The 12,993-nt window shown below is 37.3% G+C and overlaps 2 protein-coding genes across 2 annotated transcripts in view; one reads left to right on the forward strand and one right to left on the reverse strand.

Moving 5' to 3' along the window:
- The window catches only part of FAM214A (family with sequence similarity 214 member A), an 85,618-nt gene that overhangs the window by 42,720 nt on the left and 29,905 nt on the right, over positions 1-12,993 (forward strand).
- LOC118890627 (histone H3.3A-like) lies at positions 7,363-8,255 on the reverse strand. Its single transcript, XM_036843712.1, has one exon. The coding sequence runs from the start codon at positions 8,140-8,142 to the stop codon at positions 7,732-7,734; it is 411 nt and encodes a 136-aa protein (XP_036699607.1). The 5' UTR covers positions 8,143-8,255; the 3' UTR covers positions 7,363-7,731.

Below are 12,993 nucleotides of genomic sequence, written 5' to 3' on the forward strand. Positions count from 1 at the left end.
GATTCTTTTCCCTTATAGGTTATTACATAATATTGGGTATAGTTCCCTGTGCTGTACAGTAGGTCCTTGTTGGTTATCTATTTTATACACACTAGTGTGTAACATATGGCCATTTTTTTAAGTATGTATTTTTTTAATGGTTTCTTTATTTTATTTTTTTATTTATTAATTTTTTTGGCCGCCATGCAACATGCAGGATCTTAGTTCCCTGACCAGGGTTCTAACCCATGCTCCTTGCAGTGGAAACGCAGAGCCTTAACCACTGGACCACCAGGGAAGTCCCCATATGGCCATTGGTAGTATAGGTAAGGGTCCTAGAGTGAGGAAGAAAAGTGGCTAGAGCTGTTTAGGAGGTGCCGTTTATAGGACTCCGTTGCCAAGTTTTTGGCTTGGGCAGTTGAGCATCGATAATGTTAGACTATATAGGGAACTCAAGAGAAAGAGCAGGTTTGGGTTTGGAGATGTATAGGTAGTAGGGGGGAGTAGAATATGATGTTGGACTTCGTGAATTCTACATGTGTTTATCATTACTTTTGTTTTTCTTTTCCCCTTATTCCTCACTCTTTTCTCAGTTTTGTCCCCTTGCCCCCACCTTGACTTCATTAAGTAGCCATGCCCTCGAACAGAAGGGTTTTTTTTCCTTTGAGTAAGATTAATTTAATGAATCAGTGTTTGGCATACCTCACTTCTGATCCTCACAACAATTATGTAAGATGGTTGGATAGTTATAATTGCTAGGGATTCATAGTACTAATCACCATTTCTCCTTTCCAACTGCAAGTATATACACACATGATTGATGGTATCAATAGAATGAGAAATAGAGTATCACTTTATTAAACCAGGCATGCACCCTATGGTTCTCCAAATGCAAGGATTCTGGAAACCCATTTATGCCTGGTATTTTTACTCCCTCTTTTGTTAATTGAGAACATGTAGGCTCTAGACACAGGCTCCAGCATGCCTTATCTAGAAATCTGGAGCAAGGTGCAGGACTACACCCTCTGAGTTTCAGCAAAGAACAGGAAATATAGAGGCAGATTCCTGGCTTTTATCCTTGATGTATTAGTCAGGTTGGGCTGCCATAACAAAATACCATAGACTGAGTGGCTTAATCAACAGAAATTCATTTTCACACAGTTAAGGAGGCTGGGAAGTATTAAGATCAAGGTGCCAGCTGATTTGGTTTCTGGTAAGTGTTCTCTTCCTGGCTTGTAGATGGACGCCTTCTTGATGTGTGGTCATATGGTCTTCCCTTTTTTTAAAAATTAATTAATTAATTAATTAATTTTTGGCTGCATTGGGTCTTTGTTGTGGCACGCAGGCTTTCTGTAGTTGCAGAGAGTGGGGGCTACTCTTCGTTGTGGTGCATGGGCTTCTCATTGCGGTGGCTTCTCTTGTTGAAGAGCACAGGCTTTAGGTGCACAGGCTTCAGTAGTTGTGGCTCTTGGGCTCTAGAGAGCAGGCTCAGTAGTTGTGGAGCGCGGGCTTAGTTGCTCCACGGCATATGGGATCTTCCCGGACCAGGGCTCGAACCCGTGTCCCCTGCATTGGCAGGCGGATTCTTAACCACTGTGCCACCAGGGAAGCCCTTATGGTCTTTCCTTGGTGCATGTGCTTGGAAAGGGGGGAGGTGGGAGGGGAAGGAAGAGAGGTAGAGAGATTTCTCTTTTCCACTCCTGTAGGGCCACCAATCCTATTGGTTTACGGCCCCACCCTGATGACCTCATTTAACATTAATTGCCTTCTAAAAGCCGTGTCTCGGAATACAGTCACGTTGGAGGTTAGGGCTTCAACATATGAGTTTGGGGATGTGGGGGAAGGTGTGGCAGGACACAATTCAGTCCATAAACTTGGAAACCTCACTTCAGAGTAAAGAGGTGGTCCAGTGACTATTGAAATCACACCAGTTATTTACTTCCAAAATATTTAGAGATTTTCCAGCTATCTTTCTCTTACTGACTTCTAATTTAATTCCATTATGGTTGGAGAATACACTTTGGATGATTTAAAACTATTTAAATTTATTGAGATTTGTTTTATGGCCCAGAATATGGTCTGTCTTGGTAAATGTTGTATGTGTACCTAGTAAAGATGTGTATTCTGCTTTTGTTGAGTGGAGTGTTATGTAAATGCCAATTAGGTCAAGTTGATGGTACTGTTCAAGAGTTTTATGTTCTTACTGATTTTCTGTTACTTGTTCTATTAATTATTGAAAAAGCGGGTGTTGAAGTCTCAAATATAATTGTGGATGTGTCTGTTTCTTCTTACAGTTCTATCATTTTTAGTTTATACTTGTTGAAGCTATTTTCTTAGGTACGTAAACGTTTAGGGCTGTTATGCTCTCTTGATGGATTGGCCTCATTATCATTATGAAATGGCCACCATTATCACTTGCAAGATCATTTGCTCTGGAATCTGTTTCATCTGATTACTGTAGCCACTCCAGCTTTCTTTTGGCCAGTGTTAGCACTCACTTTTAGCTTATTTGTGTCTTTATATTAAAAATGGATTTCTTATAGGTAGTATGCAGTTGTGTCTTGCTTTTTTAACCAATCTGATAATCCTTGCTTTTTAATTAGACCATTCACATTTTAGGTTATTGTTGATATGGATGGGATTAAATCTGTCATCTTATTATTTGCTTTCTATTTGTCCCATCTGGTCTTTGTTCCTTTATCCTTCTTTTTCTGTCTTCTTTTGGATTGATAGTTTTGGGGTTTTTTTTGAATAATTCCATTTTATCCCCTTTGTTAACTTATTAATTATAATTAGTTTTATGGGGGTATGTTTAGTTTGTTTTTTCAGTAGTTACTTTAAAGTATGCAATAATTAACTTGTCACAGTTTACCTTCAAATACTTTGAAGTATTTACCTTCAAATACTTCAACATTTCCTTTAGTCAGTTCTATTTAAAACTGATTTTAAAACAAAGAACAAATTTATTTTTTATTTACCTACATATTTATGATTTCCAGTTCTCTTTGTGTAGATCCAGATTTTCAAATGGTTTAATTTTCTTTCTGACAGAAGGATTTCCTTTACCATTTTTGGTAGTGAGGGTCTGTTGGTGATAAACTTGTTTCAGCTTTTCTGGGTCTAAGGTTTTTGTTTGTTTGTTTGTTTTTCAGGAATTCCAGGTTGACAGTTTTTTTCTTTCACTCCTCTATTTCTCCTGAGCTCACCTTCTTTGTGCTACTCTCCTTTGTCTGGTACTCTGCCCTGTGACTCTAGCCACCTACCCTCCCTTTCCCTTAGTTCTTTTGTGCTTGATTCAGGGAGACTGCTGGATTCTGTCTGCCTTCTCCTTCCCTGTCCTTCAGCCTGGAAACTTTCTCCAGGCCTTAAAGTTGGGCAGTTGTAGAGCTCACCTGTTTATTTTTCTCTCAGAGATCACTGTCTTACACTGTCTGTTGTCCAGTGTCTGGAAACAGTTGTTTGTATTTTGTTGTGGTTTAGGTTGTGGGTAAATCAAGTCCCTGTTACTCCATTTTGACTGGAAATAACACAGTGACTACCAAAATCAAACCAGTCATGTCAGCCATCCTACTGGCCTTGTGGAAGAATTCATAAAATGGATGAATATAGAAATTATGTGTTTCTCCCCAGTATGTTCCTTGGTGGAAGATAAGGGTTGTGGTAAAGTCCTGCTCTCCCTGTGTACAGAGACCCAACCCAGGTAAAGGGAAGAAGTTCCTTTCTCCCCTGACACTTACCATTACCATTGTATAAATGAAGAAATTAAGTGATGTGCCTGAACTTGCCCAGGACTGTCCTCACTGGATCCTACTGTCTTTGTGAAAACAGTAAAATCAAATTCTGCAGTGAATGTTTTACGTATTGCAGTTACAAAATAGTTATTAAAGGTTAATTTCATTTTCAGATCTTTACATGAATTTTAACTTTCACTTTGGCCATCAGTTATGTTGTATATAACCTCATTTCATTTCTGGAGATGGGAAGGTTTTATGCTTCATGGCTTTCCTTGAATCAAATACATTATGAAGGAAATACAGCCTGAAATCAATAATTTCTTAATTTATATTCTGGCCCTTTGTATGAAAACTTTACTAGGAATGTCTTCTGACCATAAAGAGCAGTGAATTTAGAGTGGGTTTTTAAATATTTGTCAATAAATAAATAAATAAATAAATATTTGTCAACCACATGAGGTTTGCTGTTTAAGGTTAAATAATAACTGAAATGTAATTTGATAATTCCTACCATAGTAGGGTATGCCAAAGATCAAAGGGCAGAGGTTTTTTTTCCTCAGAAATTTCTCAAAGAATTATTATTTTAATTTGCCTAGATTCACTCAGTATTTGAATTTACATCTACTTGATCATAAAGCCAGTTTTTTCCTCGAAGTTAGGCCACAGTTTAGAACCATCACAGTTCTATAGAAGAACATAAAATTTTAATATTTCAGGTTTAAAATTCAGAGTTATAATTTTGGCATATTATGTGTCCTTTAGAAAAATTAATCTTTAAGATCATTTATCTAAAACCAACAGAAAAATTATTATAAGCAATATGGTTATCAAACAATAAATCATCTCTTAGATACCAGAGAAATAATTAAGAGAGCAACTTGCCTAGGTTACAGTTAATATTTTATGCTCACTAAATTGAAGCTCTGTACCTTTTGAACACTATTGTGAACTAAAATCCAGATTGAATTGGCCTTTTCTACTTTAAAATGTTTTTAATCAATGGGTATACAACTAACTAACAAATTTGGGGCTCCTTTTAGGGGTGCTAGTAGAACATGTGTAAGAAGACAGGGAGGCCTACTTTGCAATGTTTGAAAGATGGGAGTTTAGGAAAAGAGCCTAAGGAACAATTAGGACAGAAAGTGATGGCTCCCCTGAAAAGTTTTTCCCTCCCTTATCTGTTCAGCGTCCTCTAACTCTACTCTTCTTCTGTTTACTTTATTTTTCCTTTTATATTCCCCCCGCACCCCACCGCCCCCCCCATCTTATTTTCCTGTTTGTTCTTTCCTCTTTGTCTATTTTGTTTCTCCCTGTCCCTTTCCTCCTGTTTTTCTCTTTATTTTGATCACAGTTCTTAGTTACTTATCCTTCTATTCTTTTCTGATTGTTTTCTTTAAAAATTCCCTTATCTCCACACAAATTACTGTGGCTGAATTGGTAAGGAGCCAGGAGGGGAATGTGGATGGCACTTACATATTAGAGGCTTTGTGTAGTTGGGAATTCGGACTGTAGAGGAAAAGGAGATGTCTGTTACGGCAGCCAATTACAGTCCTCTGGGAAGAGTCGCCTTGCAGAATTGTGTGAAGTACAAGGTTTACCTTCCTTGGCTTCTGGTGAACTCTATTTACTCTTCTGTGCCTAGAAAATATCTATCTGCTAACAACTGGGTGAAAAATTCAGTAATAAGTATTGCATAAATTAGATTGAATTTTTTTAAAATAAACTCACCAATTGTTTTACTACTATAAAGAGTTCTTTCTTTTGTGTTATGCCTATGTAGCACTTCTAGTTAAAAATTATTTTGATGGAAATGCCATCAAATATGGCATCATAAATGCCATATTTCTTTGTTATGCAAGCTTTTAATCTATAATATAATCATCTGAGCAGTTTAAATGACATAAAATATATGCCTTTTTAAAAGTTTTACTATAGTCTACGATAGTGTTTTAAAAAACTACATAGCATTGTATTTTTTGTTACTGTAATTTATTTAATAGTTGTGGTAAACAAATTCAAATTGGTAGGTGATTGCTGTTTTTTATAATGCAATATTTGCAAAGGTGGGAAAGGGTTAGTACTTATTACTTGACTGTAAGTAATTTAGGGAACATAGGAACTCAGTACGGCGTGAGTTCTGAGTACACAGGCTTGTCATAGCTCATATCAAAGGAGCACCTTCTATGCTTCCAGAATTCTCTTATGTTCTTTTTTAGTTTTAGAACTAGAACTATATGGCTTTTAACGTTATTTAGATCCTTGTTTCAAGAAGTTCAAAGTGCTTTAGAAAATACTATTAATCTTAAAATATCTAAGAATGATGGAATGAATATTTTGTATTGATTTTGTTCACAATAGTTAAATTTTTGTGTATATATATGAAAACTTCAAAACACCAGTTCTGAGCCTGATAGAATGTCTACAAACATGAGCAGTTTTAGAAAAACTTAAGAAACATTTTGGAGCATTGAAAATAATTGAAAGTCCTAATTCTCACCTGTCAAATCACTAAGCCTGCCTTCCTTTAGTCCATTTCCATTGGTTATACTAGTTGTGCTAATTGTTAATGATAGAGAATTAGTGATTAGAGAATTAGCCAAGGCTTTTCCTTTGGTTTCTGTGAGATTTAGTGTGAAGATATCTGTAAGATCTTACCCTCAAAAATTACCTGCTTTCAACATTTTAGAGAATACACTATCAGATGGCAGAACTGGCTGTCAAATTGGAATGTAGAAAACAAATTCTCTTGAGATACTGATGATTGAGGCCCAGGAACATACATGAATATAATCATTTTAGTGGTGTGTGTGTGTGTGTGTGTGTGTGTGTGTGTGTGTGTTTTAACAACTCTTTATTAAAATGTCAGTGTGAATAAGTTAAATTCTGTTTTTAAAAAAAGTAGTAAAATAAAAGCTAAAAGAACTTCTTGTGCATTGCCTGATGTCCTGGCACCTTCAACCTGCCATTTGTTATAGGGCTAATAATCTGAGGTCACTTGTCCTATAATACCTGAATTCTTCAGAGTTGGTCATACTTTAACATAGATCTCAGTTGATCTGCAACTGAGATCTTATTAATTAGTTAAATAACTACACTTTAACCACTCTTTCATTTTGCTTATGTATTCATTGAGCGTCTCCTATACGCCAGGCACTGTCCTAGGCACTGGTAATAGAATGATGGATGTGTTAGACCTGGCTCCTGCATGCCTAGAGTTTATAATCTAATTAGAGACAGTCGGCCATTAGAGTAGAGTAATAATTGCAGTAGGAACACATGAAGCTTATGAGAGGATTTCCCTCTGTGTCTGCTTCCCACCTGAGTTGAAATTTAACTGAAATCAGGGACTAGAAAAAAGTTGGCAGATTTTCAATTTCTCCATTGGAAAATACACAGTTTGTAACAGTGTACTCCTTAGTTAAGGTTTTTAACCCCTGTTTCCCTTCCCCCTTTGGTTTTCCAACTCATTCACAACTCTTTTTTTTTTTTTTTTTATAGTTTAATGTATTTTAATAGCAAACTTACAGGAACAGCACAGAAGACAGACAACATTAATAACATGTACTTGCATATAGGACAACTCAGTTAGAAAAGTATAGTGAATGGATGGAATCTACTGTATGATAAAAATGCTACAAACACCATTTAGTTGCAGTCAATAAGAAATTTACTTGTTTTAAAAAAATCCAAATGCTGGCATTGTCCAGAAAAATTTAACAGGTTTATTTATAATTGTTATAAAGTTGAACTGCTGAAACTTGTTCACTGAAACATTTTGACTTGCATTAATGCTTTATGTCCCCGCATTTATATTAAAAATTCACACAAAAATGAAAATGGAAAAACTGCCAATACCTGATTTCTGTCCCCCATTTTTCCACCTGCAGTCATATACTTAGGTACCTTTTGACCCCACGGGGGGGAAAAAAAAAATCTAACGTTCAGAACTACCAATAACAGGAAGAGAATTTTTTTTTTTTTTTTTAAAGAATGAAATGTTTCCCATCAAAGTGGATTCTTAAGCACGTTCTCCACGTATGCGGCGTGCTAGCTGGATGTCTTTTGGCATAATTGTTACACGTTTGGCATGGATAGCACACAGGTTGGTGTCTTCAAAAAGGCCAACCAGATAGGCCTCACTTGCCTCCTGCAAAGCACCAATAGCTGCACTCTGGAAGCGCAGATCTGTTTTGAAGTCGTGAGCAATTTCCCGCACCAGACGCTGGAAGGGAAGTTTGCGAATCAGAAGTTCAGTGGACTTCTGATAACGTCTAATTTCACGGAGTGCCACGGTACCAGGCCTGTAACGATGAGGTTTCTTCACCCCTCCAGTAGAGGGCGCACTCTTGCGAGCGGCTTTTGTAGCCAGTTCCTTCCTCGCTGCTTTACCACCGGTCGATTTGCGGGCAGTCTGCTTTGTATGAGCCATGGTATAGAGACCTCCTTACTTACCCCTCTTCTCCTTCGGCTGGAGCTCAGCGAGCGAGAGGCGGCGCTGGCGTCGGAGAGCGACAGTGGCGCGGCGGCGGCAGCGAACACAATTGAAAAAAGCCATTCACAACTCTTCTTTTGCAGCTTTCAGAGTGTCAGGTTTAGTTTGGGTAGCCATGGCATATAGGAATCCCTATCAGATATAACAGATGTTGAGGAAACAATCCTGAGATAGGTAAGCACCTCATGTCTCAGTGGTGAGAAGTAGGGTTCAGAGTGGTTGCATGAGCAGAGAAACAAAGAAAATTCTGTCAAGATTGCAGAATAGTAACCATGTAAACTGCCAAGTCCAGTTAGAATTCAAAGGAAAACAGAGATTGGGAATTAGACATCAAGATGTTTTACAGTAAGGACCAGAATCAACATTCACAGGCTAGATAACCAATACAGAATGAGCTGTAAGAATGACCTTGATACCAAGCCAACAAATACCTGAGGCTGAGTCTCCATCCATTATTCTTTCCTGAGCCAGAATTGGAATTGGACTAACTGGGGAGTAGAGTTTAGGTAGGCACACTGGATGACACTTGGAAATAAGTCCTCAGATTTTTAACATTTTATATACATAGGAGATCTTGATTTAAGGCCTCACTTTACCATTATGTTGCTCTGTGTGTCTGAGCTGTCACCTTACTCTCTGAAGTCCAATTTCTTCATCTATAGATTAATGAAAATACATACTCTTGAAGGTTCCTTTGAGTTCTTTAACTCCTGAATTCTATACAAAAGCCAAGACTCCCCCCACCTTGCCCCACTTTTTAACTTATCCCCTGTAGTTTTGCCCACAGAAGCTGCTTATTTTTCTTTGATGACAGAGGGACCAAGCTTGGTTTTAATAAACTCTAAGTGGTTTTGAATGCACAAAACAGAACATTGAAATATTTTATTTATGAGCAGATGTAATTGTACAGTTTTGCCAAGCATTATAAGGATAATGTTTCTAAGTGGGATATCCTCTTGCTCTTTCTGGAACTGCATGATCCAGACCTTTTCCATGATATCTAAATTGAGAAACCTTTAAACTAGGGAGACATAAGGAGAGAAAGGAATAGCTGTCCAAATTCTTTTAATACCAGGAATCCTTGAAGATATGTCTATCTGAAGAGCTTTCTAGAATCTATGCCCTGAGTTGGTAGGGTAACCTCTACCCTAAAAATGAGTCTTTTTTTGTGTGAAATGAAAAATAAGAATGAACTTTCATAACTGAGCATTATTAAGAACTATTGGTAGTGGAAAGTGGGCTCCTACAGATGGTTCTCTACTTACTGATAATGTTTGTGACCTTGGGCAAATGATTTTACAAATTTAGTTTTCTCATCTGTAAAATGAGAGAAAAACCTATGCCATCGCATTTATTTTTGTTTTATTTTATTTTTTTAAATAAATTTATTTATTTATTTATGGCTATGTTGGGTCTTCCTTGCAGTGTGCGGGCTTCTCATTGTGGTGGCTTCTCTTGTTGTGGAGCACAGCCTCTAGGCGTGCGGGCTTCAGTAGTTGTGGCACGCAGGCTCAGTAGTTGTGGCTCGCGGGCTCAGTTGATCCATAGCAAGTGGGGTCTTCCTGGACCAGGGCTCGAACCCATGTCCCCTGCATTGGCAGGAGGATTCTTAACCACTGCACCACCAGGGAAGTCCCTATTTTTATTTTAAATTTAAGAAACGTTAGATGGAAAATAAAAGAAAAAAGAAACAGTATGGTGCTCACTATGTGCCAGGCAATATTCTAAATATTTTACAAATAACAACCTATTAACTACCCTCTGAAGGTCAATACTATTATTATTGCCATTTAGTAGATTTTTTAAAAACTAAGGCAAAGAGAGGTTGTATCACTATAACTTGTACAAAGCCAAACAACTAGCAAGTAGCAGAACTGTTTGCCTGACCTCACAGTTCATGTTCTTAACTGTTACTTTATGCTACATCATGAGAATTAAGATGAGGAAGCACTTGATAAAACACTCCACAACTCAAGATGATAAGATCATCTTTGTTTAACTGAATGTTTGTATTATGTGACAATTAAAATTTATAGCCAATTTTCAAAGAGCTAGATTATTATAAAAACATACACGACTTTGTTTTTCAGATAGAACCTCAGAATATTCATTGTTTTATCATAATTTTGAATTTTGGTGGTTACTGTATAATGTAGATGTACAGCAGAAATACTTGGTTGAATTTAAACCACACACAAGTCTAGAAAGCTGCTGTTAAAAGTCAGTCCGTGATAAGTTTGTTTACAGATCACTGGCCTTTTTCATAATAGAGTGCTGAGGATTTTTAAAAAATTCAGTTTAAGCTTTGTTGTTGGCTAACAAAAACAAAGAATATTTTTGTGTTTGAAGGTACTCTTCTGACAGTGGAAATATTTATGTGTCACTAGTATTAATAAAATAATAGTGCAGATATAAAGTTGCTTTCATTTATAGCCACAGCCACTATTTTTTGCACTTGTCATTAAAGTCAACTTTGTCTTTTATTCTCTGCTTAAAGACTTCTCATGGTGTATAAATCAAGTTGCACTAGGAATGAAGAAACCGGGATTCCAGTGTGCAGCAGTATGCATACAGCTTTGAGCAAGAAAGTTAATGTCTTTTTACCTTACTCTCTTCATCTGGAAGTAAGGTAGATTAGGCTGCATGATTTCTAAGGTCCTTTACAATTGTCACTTGAAACAGAAACACTCAACACATACCTATGAGATTGGAACATATAAATGAGAAACCAAAAATATTTCAATGTATGTAGAACTTAACCCATTAGGAGATAAACATCTATGAAATATTAAGAATATTTTTATAAAGAAATGGATGGGTTAGTGTAACTGTGGAAGTTCCTGCAGTTGGGAGAGGGTTGGCTAAAGTTAGCAGTACAGAAAGAAAAAGCAGTGGTACAGGGTGGGAAATGAGTAGAGCGTGGTATAGACAGCAGTTTGGGTAGAACACAGAGAGCAGGAAAAGATGAGATTAAGAACCAGAGGTGGGTGGAGTCTTAAGCAGGGTCACCTCAGTGTATAACTTCAAGAGGCAGTGTTCACATCAGAATCTGGCAATGCACAGCCAGAGTAGCTGGCTCTGTACAGTGGCCCTGGCCCTAATGTCAGGCTTAAGAGTTTACACTGGGTTTAATAGGCAGTTAGGGAGCCAATAAAACAAACAAACAACAAACAGAAAAACTTTGAGGAATGTGATGGAATGGCTTTCAGGAAGATTAATCTGCATCAGGTTGCAAGATGAATAAGAAAGGGCCTAGAGTCCTAGACCGTAACTAGGAGACTGGTGTAGTAATTTATGTGTAAAGTAATAGGAATCCACCTTGGTAACTGTTTTGAGGTTAAAAAGGAAGGTTTAATTTCAAGAGAAATTTGAAGAACAAGTTAGTGACTTGTTCAGTGACTGGATTTTAGGACCATAAAGCGGGAGAATCTCCTGTCCCTGTACCATAGACTTAGAAGGGAACTTCTCGTATTCCCTTTTGGGATTTGGAGACAATTTTGTATGAGTGATGATTTTGCATGTGTAATACTTATATTGTGATACATGAATGGCCATTGTGTTAAGAGAGGACTAGGAAAGTAGGCTTTTGTATTTATCATCTGTACCCTTCAGAATAATTGACAATGTATGTCACATCTAATCTTCCATCATCACCACCTACTGAGATCGCTATTGTCAAAGTCACCAATGACTTCCTTATTGTCAAATACAGTGGTCATTTCTTTGTTTATATTTTATTAAACCTCACTAGTGTTTGAGACCATTGGCCATGCCCTCCATGAAACATTTTTTTTCTTGCAGCTTCCATGATACCATACTTGACATATACCAGCTCCTTTTGCTGGTTCATCATCTTCTAACAGATCTCTACTTCTTAGAGTGCCTCGGGCCTTTGTCATGAATGTCTTCTACATGCTTCTAGGTAACTCTTCACTCTAAATACTATCCAAATGCCAATGATTCCCAAAACTATATCCCCAACCCTGGAAAACAGCAACCTCCTAACTAGTATACCTACTCTGATTCTTTTTCCCCTATTCTGTTATCAACATAGCGGTCAGAGCGATCATTTAAAAATGTAAATCAGATCGTGTCACTTCTCTAGTTAAAACCCTCCAGTGACTTCCCATTGCATTTAGGATAAAATCTAAACTCCTTGCCCTAGCTTCAAAATCCTGTGTGATGTACTCCCTGCCCACCATTCTAAACTATAGTTCTTACCACTTTCTCTCTCTGCTACTGCCATTCCAGCCTTACTCACCTTCTTTTAGTTCCTGGGACATTACTCCTTTATTGTCACCTTAGACCCTCTGCTCAGAATGGTCTTTCCTCCGATTTTTGAATTGCTTGTTCCTTGTTCAGACCTTGGCTTAAATGTTATCTGCTCAGAAAAGCCATCCCTCAACAGTTAGTATAAAGCATTTACATAATTATTCTCAATTTTTGCAATTACAGCGTGGCACTTAGCACCATCTTCATACCTACATACTGGTAATATCAACTGAGAGTCCAATTCTCTGAGCATAACCTCTTCTACTAATTCTTAACACCCTTTCTCAGATTCATCCATATGTTTCTCATATTATCAGTATGAGATGCTAGTTCTTACCTAATTATTTTTAAAAGATTATTTATAAAGAGAAAAAAAAAAAGGAAAGCAAAGCAGAAAAGTGTTTCAAACTGCTAAGTTCTAATTTTTCAACACCAGAACCAGTGTACTGTTACCTATGTGTGTCTTCACAAATTCCTCTACTGAGTAACCAAACTGTGATCTCCTTAGCAGGGGTT

Source organism: Balaenoptera musculus, chromosome 2 (genome assembly GCF_009873245.2).
Source record: "Balaenoptera musculus isolate JJ_BM4_2016_0621 chromosome 2, mBalMus1.pri.v3, whole genome shotgun sequence".
Classification (NCBI taxonomy): Eukaryota; Metazoa; Chordata; class Mammalia; order Artiodactyla; family Balaenopteridae; genus Balaenoptera; species Balaenoptera musculus.